This window comes from Nelusetta ayraudi, unplaced genomic scaffold (genome assembly GCF_046127955.1).
Source record: "Nelusetta ayraudi isolate G7.1 ecotype Tasmania unplaced genomic scaffold, CSIRO-AGI_Nayr_v1 ptg000017l, whole genome shotgun sequence".
In the NCBI taxonomy this organism is placed as follows: Eukaryota; Metazoa; Chordata; class Actinopteri; order Tetraodontiformes; family Monacanthidae; genus Nelusetta; species Nelusetta ayraudi.
The window spans coordinates 3,202,851-3,217,083 of record NW_027466067.1 but is presented as its reverse complement, the minus strand read 5'-3'; the positions used below and the strand labels follow the sequence as shown (position 1 = coordinate 3,217,083).

The following is a 14,233-nucleotide window of genomic DNA, read 5'->3' as shown; positions in this document are numbered from 1 at the left end:
TTTTTCTTCAGAGTCACAGAGGCAAACATGGGGGGGCAGGTGGAGCGTGTGCGTGTGTGTGCGTGTGTGCGTGTGTGTGTGTGTGTGTGTGTGTGTGTGTGTGTGTGTGTGTGTGTGTGTGTGTGTGTGTGTGGGCTAAACATTTCCTCCTGGCCTCCTGGTCAAATTTGTGGATCACTGCCAACCACACACGCACACACACACACACAAACACACACACGCCCTCCTGCACGCTAAAGCTAACCGGCTTGAATCCTCAGCCTCCGGCTCCTGAAATCTCTCAATCCTCATCTGCCCGTCCTTTTTTACTATTCCTTCTGCTTCTGCTCATCCAAAATAGATTAAAGGAAGACAAAGAAAAAACAACAGAGGATTCGGTGCGATTTACTTTTATCATATTGGGATTTTAAAATTGTTAAAAGGCTTCATGAAAGAATAATGAAGGTGGGCCAGGTTGAACGTTAGTTTATGGTGCAGGTTTGAGACCCCAGTCAGTCAAGGGAAATAATAAGATTTTCTGTATTCTTTTTCTTTTCTTTTCTTTTTTTGATCAGAACTATAGACATTTACAGGCCGCTTTCTTGGTGAAGATGTGTAATTGCCTCTTGAATATCTAATCAAGTATGGAATGTAGACGTGGTGAAGGCGACGTGCTGAGATTCAAAGCGAGCATCAGAATGGAGAAGAAAAGGGAATTCAAGTGGCTCCCAACGTGGTGAAAATGTTTATTGGTGCCAGACGGGCTGCTGTTCTGACTGTTTCACTAACTGCTGGTCGACTGGGATTTTCACCACATTACAAACATCCCTGGGATTTGCAGAGAGAATGGTCCGACATTGGCCAATTTATTAGGTACTCAGTAGAAGCAAGATGTAATTAATGAAGTTGCTGGGGAGCGTATAAGCTCCACTCAACTCTTGAGTTGTTTTTCTTTTTTACATTTGGTGCTTTTTTTATTTCGATTTTCCGAGGACCCTGACAGAGGTTTGTCGCTCTCGAGAGCTAACTGACAATCCCGTGTTAGCAGAGCTGAAACTCCTGACACTGGTTTGTACACCACGCTGATGGAAGCTGTTACAAGACCCAAACGCTGACGGTGCTGCAATTTAAGTGGGCCGTCTCAACCAAAGAGCCGTAGAGCTCTGAGGACGTGAGGGTTGTGAATTATTCACAAGCGCACGACAGGAAGACAATTGTTGTCTTTGAAACGTGCGTCACACACGACTGCGCTGACTTTTTGTTGCCAGCGTTGCAGCCATGTTTCGCCGTGCCACCTGCACAAACAGCACTCGGAGCCGGTGTGCACTTGTTTTTTTTTTTTGTTTTTTTTCCGTTTTGTTTTGTTTTGTTGCTTTTCACCGGGGAAGATGAAAAGTCAATGTCCTGACGGTTAAATGTTTGTGCAGCCTGTGCAAAACTCAACCGTTTCCAATTTTGAACGGCATTAAAAAGAAGAAACAAGAAGCGACTCTCGCAGTAATCACAGAACTTATCTTAGAACTTAGAAGTTAGCTGGTTAGCTAGTTAGCTACTTGCTTGAGTATGGCAAATGTAGCACTGTTCCATGTTCCCCCTCCTTCTTGCTAATCCGTCCGAACCTGTGCTCATTCTGGTTCCTTTCCCACAGGTGTAGCTCCTTAGCGATCAGGCCCTATAAAGAGGGGGAGGTGATGGCAGCAACAGCAGCTGTCAGCTTGATGTGGCTTTACGTCTTTGCGTTTGTACTTTTTCTAATTTCTTCTTTTCTGGTGGGTTCAGTAGTTCAGTTTTCGAGGCTTAATTTCTCTTCGGTTTAGGGTTTAGTTGGTTGGTTTTGGGTAGAGGGGAGAACTCTGCTCCGACAGCCCATGTGGATTGGGCAATGGGGTAGATTTTTGGGGTAGATTTGGGATTTTTCTTAAGTTGGTCACATTATTTAGCTTGCCTCTAAAAATGAACTCTGAAAGTGAACTAGTCTAGTGAAGTTTTAGTTCCTACTGGAGAACAGTCCAAGGTGCCGTTGCTCCGTGATGCTCCATTAATCTGAAGAGTAAGAATTTACACATGGCCGGGGCACCAAAAGCAGAAGTAGTTCACAGTGTTGTGGTTCAGATTGCATTGTTCTCCTCCGGGAAATGTGAAAACGACCTAGAGGTCCAGTTGGGTTCAGGTCAGCTTTATGAGAAAATATGGCCGGGGCGGGTGTGAGTCAGAGATTATCAAAAAATAATTATTTGTCTCAGAAGGTGCAAAAAAAACCGACTAAAAACAAAGAAACTCGAGCTGCTGTGTGCAGCGTTCCTCTTTCTTTCCTCTCTCAGCCAGACACACTAGCAGATTTATTGTCATTAGATTCTCACTATGAGTTTTGCCGCCAAACTATATGCAGCTTTTAAGTTATTCCCGTTACATATATATTTTTTCCACCCAAGAAGAAATGACTTATACAGACAATATTACAGACCCTAATAGTTGAAATACTCTAAATGTTCTGAGCACACATTCTTCTAGCACATAGAGCCTCCCAGTTATTCAACCCAATTCCATTTTCACCTCTTCTCCTCTGCCCTCGGTGCTGAGTCACAAGGGTTACCTACCTCCAGGAATTGGGACGCATCTGCAAGAACAACTTCCAAGATTAGTGGCGTTTATATTGGCAGGCAACCCGTGTTTAACACTAGAGATTCACCACACCGTCCTCAACAGTCTGTCGCTTGATAGCAGTAACATCAGGCTGAAAAACAACATGAAAGTGCTGAGCTGTCATTCACAAAGGACAGCTGAGAGCGTCACCTGGGCTGCCTTTGCGAGGGGGTTGGGTTCTAATGGAGAGGTGGGTAGTCCATTTGGTACGACACTGAACGAGGCGACAGCGCAGCCACAAAGTAGGAAGCGGCTGCGGAAAATATCTCACTGCACTTCGTGTGAAGTGTGCCTCTGGAAAATCTTCATTTTCAACGACCATTCGGCCCGCAACACTTGACACTGTGGCTAACTGTGAATGTGCAAAATGGAGGGGAAGGGCTAAGTGGGCTGGGGCGTAAGGTGAAATGGGATTCAGCCTGAGAGCGGCGAGATGACAAAGAGGGAAAGAGAAAGGAGACAGAAGTCCATTTAAGGTTTTCCTGCAGCAGACTCAGTGCCACGCTGGGCAGCTGGCAGCCGGCTCCCAGGACGCCCTCATCAGGCTGGAGACGAGCGCAGAGAGGTGAGGCTGTTGGAAAAGAAAAGACACGCAGCCAACACGTCGCTGTCTGAAGACACGTAGTTCCGAGAAAGAAAGAAAAAAAAAAAAATACCACGAACAAAGTGAAAAATACTCCGTCCACAGACGTGTTTCTTCTGCAGAAGCTGCAATCAGCACTTTGTGTCCGCGCCGCACTTTCAGAAAGTTTAATTGCTCTCTGAACCTCTTGTGGATGCCCGTGGATACTGAGGCTGCTATACGTTGCGTACGCTGTATTTACGTTGCGCAGTGGAACACAACTCACCTGAAGAACTGCGACGTAGCATCCGGGACGATGCTAACATGCATTAAGACGAATATTGCATCAGACAGCTGACGGTAAAAAGCTAAATTTGAAACAAATTCCTCGACAGTGGCAAAATAAGGTTGCTATGCTAATCGGTGCTAATGCTAGATTAATTATTCACTGTCTCTCGTGCGCTTCACGTCTAGAGTTGCTAACCGTCCCTTAAAACACAGAATTGTCCCGTATTTGACAATGAAATGGTGCGTCCCGTTTTAAATCGATAGCAGACGGGGTTTGTCCGTATATCCAAGTTGTCTTGAACTTATTTTCGACGCAAACTCACGTTAGTTTCCATAGAGTTTGCGTTCTAATGCTACGTAATCTACGTAGCTGAAGGCAATACGATTGCGCAACCCATTCACAACAACTGTGTACTGGCTCCTTAGCTTGCAGGATCGCTTGTTCTTTTCAGCTTTATTTACTCAATTCCTTTGGAAAAGCCACCCATCCTGCACTTTATTGATTGTTGTGTAAAAATATGTTCAGTTAAAAGATTTCAATCCAATTTAAACATCTTATTTCTAATGTCAATTGGTTACAAATCAGTTCAAACTATGTGAACCATATACTCTTTTGAAACCCTATTTTAAGTTGTGATTTACCGCTACTGGCAAGCCGCTGGCCTGTGATGGTCATGGCTCCGAGCACTGCAGGAGGCCTGCGTTATTTTTCTCAATGAAAGTTGGCAACGCCATTCACGTTGTAATGCAGTGCCGCAGTTGGTTGAACTAGCTCGTTATATTGCTCACTGCACGCTGACTAACGAGAAAAATGACAACTTGACGGTGCCTCAGGCCTTGCTGATTTGCATCCAAACACTTGAGAGAGATCCCTCAGGAGAATTCTCAAACCCTTACTTCAAATTCTCTCGACATCGCTTGACATGTGCATTACAAGGCTTTTTTTTCTTCTTTTTTTTCTTCTGGAAACAAAAGAACGAGACCAATAGATCGGGATGATGGCATGCCTGTTGGTGGACCGCGATAAGTGCGCGTGGAAGCTGTTGGCGTCGAGATGAGCTGTTTGTCCGATGCCGCCGGGCCGGACCAGTTGTCAGCGATAAGCTACTTCCGTCAATTTTATCCACCGTCAATATTTAATCGTCCAATCCCTGCTCTTCAAAGATGAATGCTCACCAGCCCACGGCCATCTGTGCCACGTGTGTGTGTGTGTGTGTGTGTGTGTGTGTGTGTGTGTGTGTGTGTGTGTGTGTGAAAATATGAGCACGACAGTGACCCTTGTGTTACCTGCAAGTGGTTTCTAGTTTCTAGCTTGTAGGATGTCCAGGAATGTGTATTTTTTTTTTTTCCATAGGTGAATTCAGGTGCAAATCGTAAATCGTTCAGCGCTCATTTCAGCAGATGCCATCATCGTGTTGTTTTTTAAACCAATGTCAGGTGACTCAGAAATGTGGAGCAGCACTACACCATTATTACTGTCATTATTCCCGCCGTCGCCGCCGTATGACTGGCAGTCCGGGAGCTGTCAATCAAAATGAGACCTGCCACGCCCACACAGTCCGAAGAAATGCTTTCAGGCAGAAGCAGGCTGTTTCTCAATTACCTTTTCTTTGACTGAATGGTTATAGTCACTCAGAGGATTGTGGACCCTTTGAGAAACTTTTAAAACTCGAGTAAAGCCGAAAATTAAAGGGGCGTTAAACGAAGAATAAACATTTCCAAATCTGAGTGGTTTTTATTTTTTCTGTTGTTTTTGTTTTTTAATTCAGGTTGCAGGTTTTGCCTCTGTGCCTGATGACAGGCAGCTCTCTGGCTCACTGTTTACTCACCTGTCAGTGCTTCGCACCCACCAGCTGCCACTTCCCCACTCCCCCCACCCCACCAACCCCCCGCCCTTGCCCCCACAGCACCCCCACCACCACCACCCTCCTTCCCTCGCTCCCTCGCTCCCTCGCTCGCTCCTCCCTCACCCAGCCCTCGTGGATTCCTTTCAGGTTTACCGCTTTCCACCTACGACACAAAGTCGCAGAAGAAAAGAAGCCGCCTTGCGATCGACTGGCGGCTTCGGCAGCTGAGACCCCCGACTGGGGGGGAGGGATTTAAGGAGGGTTTTCTCGTGCACAGCTCAGCCAGCCGTTTACTGTCCGCCCACATCTGATGCCGCTGACTGCTGGAATCCTGAGAGGCTAAATGAAGATCCCTCCCCCCCATTAACATTTTTTGTCCTCTGTTATGTTTTATGCTGCAACGCCATCCTGATTTCTTTTCTTTATTATTATCATTATTATTATTATTATTATTATTATTATTATTATTATTAGTATGAGTATTATTAGTATTAGTATTAGTGGTAGTAGTAGTGGTAGTGGTAGTGGTAGTAGTGGTAGTGGTGGTAGTAGTAGTAGTCTGTCACCTCACAGCAACAAGGTTGTGGGTCCGATCCCGAGCCTGGGGCCTTTCCGAGTGGAGTTTGCATGTTCTCCCCGTGTCTGCGTGGGTTCTCTTCAGGTTCTTCCTCAGGCTTCCTCCCACAGTCCAAAAACATTAATGCGAGGTGAACTGGGAACCCTAAATTGGCCATACGTGTGACTGTGAGGGTGAATGATTATCTGTCTCTATGTGGCCCTGCAATGAACTGGCCTCTTGTCCAGGATGTCACCCTATCTTCGCCCTATGACAGCTGGGTTAGGGTCAGAACCCCTGTGACCTAGAGTGCAGGAGGACGTGGGTGTTGGATGGATGGAAAAGACGACAGGTGACGGAGGGAGAAGCTGATTTTGGCAGGAAGTCAGAAATTGTTTTTCTAATTGACTTTGGTCTGGCAGTTTGACAGCGGTGCTGGACCAGTGGGAGGTAGTTGGGAGCGCTGATGATAGTGTTCTCGTGGTTTAATAGCGCCCTCTCGTGGCCGGTACATGGAAACACACCTGCCTGAATGTTGAAAGGACTGCTTAACAAATGCTCTATTGCGGAGATGCCCGAGAACTCCGGGTGATCAGTGGTTTGTTTGGGTGGTAGAAATTTAGCTTCATCGTCACACTGACGAAAACCAAACTGAAATCTTTCATTTTGTCTTTGTGTTTCTTGCTTGTTTTTTTCCCCACAGATATTAACATGGCAGGAGAGCCGAGACCAAACAGACCCAAGGCCCTGAAGAGGTCAGCAGCTTCACTCTACAGGTACATGACGCCACTCCGCAGGTTTATCAGTCAGTCCCAGCTTGTCACTACAACCTATGAAATTAACAAAACCTCTCTGTCAATAGTTGGGTCATGTCCTCTCATGGCGTTCTCGTTCCTCCTTATTGTTGGAGTTTTTATATAAAGGATGCAGTTTAAAAACTTAGAAAAAGGTTTCAAAAATATAAATTAAAGGCTCCAAATAGACGGAATGAACAGAACAATGCCCACGGGTCTTCGTGATCCATATTTTAAATGACATTCTTCAAATCCAAAGAAATCAGACTCACTTTTGGTCCCTTGAAGGTCTGACCTTCTCTTCTGGAACTTGCATAACCTGAACTTTTGCGACGCTTTACTCCAAATAGCAACCTGAGTGAACATTCCATGGACTGTCTGTCAGTTTTGGACTATTCCTCCGCTCACATGGGCAGCTATAAATTGTTATTGCTGGACCGTCCACCACCCCCTAATCCCCAAAGCCTCTTTGATCTCCTCGTAGTCAGTAACTGCTGGGTAACATCTTATCTCTGCTTTTCGTCTCTCCTGCAGCGGCTACGACTTCGACTACGACTACTACAGGGAGGATTTCTACGACAGGTGAGAATAATTTCCAATGCTTTTGGTTCGCTGCCGCCATTTAACGCAGTTGCTGTCCCGTAACCCGTCCTGTAACGTAGGTCAATTATAACTTGTCCCCACCCTCCTCTCGTCTGCCTTGGGCCCTTCCTCTCCAGCTGTTTCCATGTCAGTGCCTTCTTATTGTATTCTTGCTTTGTGCTTCCTCTCCAGGTGTTTCCGGGGTCTTCCTCTGCCTCGCTTGCCTTGCGGGTTCCAAGTCTGTGACTGATTGATTATTTGCACTTGTGTTCCTTCTCAGTGTGTGACCATTTTTTCCACTTCCTCCTAATCAGCTTTAACTGTTTCTGGTTTGCCGCGTTCCCACAAGGCTGATGTTGATTCTGTTTGGTCAGTAGAGCCTGAGGATGTGGTCTGCAGTCTATTGCTAAAGTTGGTGGTGGTCGTTCCGGCTTAGGATCCATACAGTGCGATGGTCTCAAAGATTTAGAGCGTGGTCTTCAGTGAGATGTTTCAGCTTCTTCCTGTATTACTTAGTGTTCAATGCGGCTCTTGATTGTTGTGTTCTCGACTCACGAGATTGTGGACTTGTAGAGACATAACGGCTGGATTGAATAGTGGAGAAGGTTTTTGTTTGCGGGGTTTGTGACAACAAGGCCTGAGACAGTTACGTAGCATTAATCCAACAGGCCTTTGCGAACTTACAAGTCATTTTAATACCAAATTGAAAGGTTGGGAAACGGTGTAATTCCCCTCCAGACCCCCAGTCAGACTCACTGTCAGTTTAATTTGACGTCATAAACACAAACACATTCAGAATCTGAATGCCGCAGAGTGAAGGGGACATTGATGGACGCACGCTGGCCGAGTGCAGTGTACTTCCAACCTTTTAACGGGGCTTCCATCATTTCTCCTGCCGCAGCCGTTCCTTATGCCGGCAGTAAATATGCGCTTCTAAATAACATCCAGTGCACACCGCAACAGAAATGAATTTGTTTCAACAGAGCCTCAGGCTGCCGTGGCCTCATCCGGGGAATTCTCAATATATTTTGTTTCCCTCAAACACAAATAGCACTCAGCGCTTCTGGCTAGTTGACAAATGTGGTTGCAAAACTCCATATTTATTTTGCTGTGAGGTTATACCACTGCTGTGCTTTGAGAAAAAAATCCCTGTTGCCAGAACTGATATATAGACAGAGAATCAGCTAAAATAATGTATACATTAAAATAGAAAAGAAAACTTGCAGAAATATTTTATTACCAAATTTATTGAGACGTCACAAGATTATAATCTATAATATTTTTTTTCTTGTTACTTGATTTCTCTTAGCGAAAAGTAATTTCCTCTTGGGGATGAATGAAGTAAGTCTGAGTGGGATTCTGATGTACAGTATATTTATGTACGCTCTCTGGGGCCTCATAAAGCCTCGATCATGCTTCTCCACCTGTTGCAGTCCAAGCCACTTTAAGTAACATTGTTTTATGACAGCGATCGCGTCTCGGCATCCAGTTTTTTTGGAAGATGTTCCGAGTTTTACGTTTGGCTCGGCCAAAATGTAGCGCAGACTTGCTCAGTCTGTTGACACTGACCTCTCGGCACAGCGAGAGCATCTCCCTGAGTGTTTAGAAAGCACAGCAGCTGAGCCCAGGGGAAAAGAAAGAGGCCATCTGAGACCAATCAGCCGCAATCCCTGACGTCTCCCACGTTCTCATCTGGAACATTGGAGATTTTTTGCATTTTAACCTGAAATAACACAATAAAACAATCCGGTGCCATTATATCCAGCGTTCTGAAAACGTCTGAGGTGCCAAAAGATCCCCATGCCTGTTTTATTAGACACCAAATCTGTCGGAAGGCATCAGGCAAGGCCTGCCTTGAAATGAAGCAGCCTCACAATTTTTCATTAGTCCCCTCTGATTTTTTCGAGGGCTCTTACAGAACAAAGAGGGAGCGTCCAGTGGGCTTAACCCTCTCGGGTGGTGTTAAACATATGGCTTGTCGTTCGGATCTGATGTGGGCCTTGCCGGGCTCAGGGATGCTCCATTAATCACGGGGATCTCCTCCTGCTTATTGATGGACTGCCTGCGCGTTCTGGGCCAAATGTGGGACAAACAGCAGAGGGTTAAGTTTCCTACAGACATGACGGTTTAGTTATGCAGAGGATTAGAATATGTGACCTCCCAGAAATTAATACATGAATGCCTCACTTTTGGAGTAGTCGATCCCTCTTGGGGTTTCCTAAACTGTTGTTTTTTTTTCCTGCAGAAATATTCAACACTGAGTCTAAATATAAGCATTGAAGGTCCCTGATCGCGGTTTATTCACCGTTATCAATGTTTTGCAACAATAGCATGTTTCTGGTCAGAATGCTCTTCTTTTCGCTTGAAACACACAGTTCTAAGCTCAGGAAATTGGCCCGTTGTGATGTCATAAACGGTTGTGAGGCCTCGCTGACACCTCTCCTGGCTAGAGAGAACATCCAGGCCTGGTTTTGGCTGCGGGGGCTCTGAGACTGAATTTCCACTTCAGAAGCTGTGCCCAGGTTCATGTTTAGTCTAATCAGCAGATCAGATCAGATCAGATCAGATCAGATCAGATCAGATCAGATGGCATTCCGCAGAGTTTTGTTCTTGATTTTCCCTTCACCTATTTGACACTCATGAGCGTCTTTGCAGGAAAAGACTCAACATGCACTTTGAGAGTGCGGAATCCAAACAACAATACAACACAACAATACAATTCGAAATCAATGTACATTCTGGAATGTACATTCTGGCCAATGTGGGTGAAATTCATTAAAAAAAGAAAATATATACACAGCTGTCAAGTCCTGTTTGACAAGTGGAGTGAATTTATCACAGACTGAGGCTGAATACAAAGATTAATATTCTTAACCCCCACCTAAAAAAAGGTATACACAGTTTTGAAGCCTGCCACCTGGGCCGGCATCATAAATGAGCACATCTGGAAAGCAGTTAAAATTCCTTGCACTTTTGTTTTTAAGAGCCAAGGTCTATCTATCAGCCACAAGTAATTATATAAATGTAAGAGGACACTGTGAAGAGGGCCGCAGCCTCCTTGACACTAATTGTGACAGAGAGTCTGATATCAACAGCGCAAACGGTGCTCAGCTGTTACATCAAAAACAAGCAATGACTCCCTGCACACTGGCAGCTCAAAGCGAATCATGTCCGGACGCTTGTGTGTGCAGATAGCCAAAGAACTCTGTGAGCGCAGGATGGAATCACACGTATGGCGGGCAATACATCTCTTTTACCCGCTGCAGCTACTTTAGCACAGTGCACCTCACAGTGGTAGCATTGAAGTTTTTTTTTGTTTTTTTTTTTATTGTCAGTAATGCATACATACAATACTTTATCAAATAAATCTCACCCAACCCAAGAGTATGTTTTGATGCAACTGGGTAAACTCTGCGTAACTTAATAAATAATCTTTAATAATTTTAAAACAATAACAGCACAACCAGCATCACAAAGGTTCAAAACTCAGATGTGCAAATGTGTATTTGGGTTCAATTGTGTCTCCGGGCCTCAGCACATCATAGACCCCAGAGATTGGCTGTGTTGGCTGCGTGATGCAAACATGCATCTTTTAAACTTCCAGTCCGACCAAGATCCTTTGATTTATACTTTGAAGGAAAAACGCAACGCACGCACACAGGCACATGAGTTGGCATTGTGTTGTGGAGTAAACAAATGTTCGTCTGTATCGCTAATGACGTGACCGTGATGCTGTGCACTTTTTACTTTCTTTGGCTCTGAACTTCAGCTGTCACGGTGTTAAAGCGTTCACCAAACCAGAGCTCTTTACGTGGTCGGGTGAAGAACTTGAAACAAGAAAGAAAGAAAGAAAGAAAGAGAAAGAATTATTATAACTCAGCAATAATAATAATAATGAAAACAAAACGGTAACTGCAGTTAACTAATGTACTGTGTGGAGGTAGAGGGTAAATCTGTTTATATGCTTGTTTTAATGTATTACCAGAATATGTTGGTTTGAAGATTAAAAGACTGACAAATTGGGAAGCAAAAGAAAAAAAGAATGACCAAATGATCAGAAAAAATATATTTCGGTCATACTATTTTAATAAACCCCCCCCAAAAAAAACTTTATATGAAAGTAACATAGAAAAAATATTAAAAAAAAGAATAAAAAAAGAAAAGTAAATAGAAAATGGCAAACGGCAAGATCCAATATCACACATGCATTCAGTTGCATGCAGTTTGGAAGCTTTTGTGAGAGTTAATCTCAGACCTCTGATTGCATCAGCAGCCAAGTCGACCGGTGTGGACGGACCAACCATATGTGGACGTCCTGCCAACAGCACCTGCCGCACTTCATAGAGGTGGAGTGATGGTTTTGGTGACCTGCTGGATTGCCAGCGAGCCACGAGTCCTGTATATGTGACGACACACAATCGCTAATGGCGTCTCCCGCTGTTAGCCCGTCCAACAACACATTACGGATATGATGTAGTTCATAAGACGTTTTATTATTCCACATCTGCTGAGCACACACGTCATTTATGGGAGACTTACAGCATTTTGCACGTTAAAAACTGAAGCAGTTTTCCGCTTGACTTCAGAAAAATTTAAGATTTTACTCTGTAGTTAAAATTTATTCTCTCCATTTATTTTCTCATCCTACTTTTACATACATTTGTTTGTATTGTTTCATTGCTTTTATCCATGCTGGTGTAAGAAACTTTTGCGCATTTTCCAAAATTTACTTCAGTGTCCTTCGTCTTTCTACAAAACACTCATTCAATAATCAAAGGTAGGCTTTAGTCAGATGTGGGATCTATGGAGGGTACCAGTAGAATCTCATGTCTGTACCACTGAGTTTTGACCCCACACACAACTGAGCTCCACCTCATATGTGACTTTACTTTGAACCGGAACTGTCCTGATGCTCGGGTCTCCAGGCGTCCACCCAGCTCCTCCAGCTCGGCTCCCATAAAAAAACAACAGCGGCACAGAGTCAGTCAGAGTCCCAGAGATCACGCTGATCTCTCCATGACCAACATCTGCCCAAACAGATGTTGAAAATGTAGCGACCAGCCAGGGAGCCGAACTTGGCTCCCATCTCAATCAAGCTGTCACCCTTCTCCTGTGGATGTGTTTTTCTTTTTGGCCTGTAAGTGGGGAACATATAAAAAGCAAAAGGTCACATTGCATCATTCTGTCCTCCCATCTGATTTTCTCATCTGAGCAAAAGTCAGCCACCACTTTGTCCAGCACCTTCGTGAGTGTTATCTCGATGTAGTATTCCTGCACTCAGCCACATCACCTGACTGCAAATTCTACCTACACATCAACACACCATACCCTGCAAAAACAAAACCGCTTCCCACCACATCGTTTCTGACCCTCAGCAGCAGCAGCAAAATGATTGGACCATCTCTTCGATCACTGACGAGGGCCACGGTTCAGGTTCTGTCCCCTTTAGCACACCAACCTGGCCTATCAATTAGCTAATTGGCAGACAAGGATGCTCCTCTTTAATTTATGTCCTTGACAAGCCCTCAAATTTGTTATGTTCCCATTAGGAGTCCAGGTGATGGGGGAGGGAGTAAGGAGAGGAAAACCGAATGGGCAAAAATACAAAAACTTTACTCAACAAAGGTTCCAAAACAAAATACCAAAAAGGTTCAACTCAAAGCGAGACCTCCACGACAGAAACTGATAGCAAATTATAATGCAACTCATAAGTGAGTGAACAAACACAAATTAGGAGCAAGTTAAAGTAGGCTTACCAAAGAGCTGATAAAACTATATAATTTATAAAAAAAAAAAAAAAACAGCACTCAACATGAACACACAGCCTTCACAGTTTGTTGCTGGCTGGTCGACCAAGGATGGTCGGTAGGTGAGGGTGAAGCCTTGTGGCACACAGAGCGAGAGAAACACACAAAGTACATACACAAGGCCCAGAGGGCGCAACACAGAAGCCGGTTACAGACAGTGTTATTACCCTGACAGTGATAATTGTCGCAGCAGGTGTTGCGCAGCTGATGCAGTTGGCAGCATCCTCCTCCTGCCAATACTACAGCTGCAGGCGGGAGGACGTGAATGTCTTGAAAGTGGCTACAGCATATTGTCATTATAGAGGTTACCTCACACTGCTGTAGATGTTCTCTGGTCTTAGCACAGCCGAAAAACATACAAAGACAATGACAAGAAAACACCATCAACACAAACTGCTTGGTTGTTTGGTTGTTTGGTTGGTTGGTTGAATCTGGAAGATGTTAAACCTTGAAACTGTTTTTCGTGTCATTTATGCTGTTCCCGCCTGGGATTTGTGGCCTCGCTGGTCGTACTGCGGGATCAGTGTCATCAGGTGTGTGGGGTGGGGGGGGCGTTTGATCCTCAAGGGTTGTTTGGCCAGATGCTTCTTGTCAAATACCAAATGTGTGGATGCCAAAATGCCAAACTTCCTGGCAGAGTTTATTAATACAGTCAGTGTTATTTATTTTAGTGCAGTGGTCCTGATGCTATCACAGTCAGAAGAGTGCTGAAGCCTTGTGGGTGCCAAGTAGTTCAAAACATCTGGGAGGCCCAGCGGCACTAACTCAAAGACAGCACTCGGCACTGTAGCGGTCCGGGAGAGGATAACCTCAGTCAGGGGTGGAGAGAAGGATACAAATCTGATTTCCTCAGAATTCCGGATTTTTTTTTTTACTCATTAGCTCCTCATTTCTAAAAAAAAAAAAAAAAAAAAAGGAATGCTCGTATAACCGCAACCCTGTCAGATCAGGTCACAACCAGTGTTATGTGAATGGTACAAAAAAAGGAAACGGTCAAAACCGTTAATCATACAGAATTTTAAACGCAAAGAGAAAATATTTGAAGTTTTGTTTTGACTCTTTGGTGTTTTTCCAACATGTATTTATCAAAGATTAACAGATAAATCGATATTCACAATGAATACATCTACAATCTGACCTGAGGAGCTTCTTCCACTGAATTGTTTTTCCTCTAA

General features: G+C 44.4%; 1 protein-coding gene across 2 annotated transcripts in view; it reads left to right on the top strand.

Moving 5' to 3' along the window:
- raly (RALY heterogeneous nuclear ribonucleoprotein) overlaps window positions 1–14,233 on the top strand; it is a 104,502-nt gene that overhangs the window by 60,489 nt on the left and 29,780 nt on the right. For both annotated transcript variants that reach the window (XM_076024781.1, XM_076024782.1), the window contains exons 3-4: window positions 6,579–6,651; window positions 7,204–7,251. In XM_076024781.1, coding sequence (XP_075880896.1) covers window positions 6,579–6,651; window positions 7,204–7,251 — 121 coding nt within the window. The remainder of the gene's footprint in view (window positions 1–6,578; window positions 6,652–7,203; window positions 7,252–14,233) is intronic.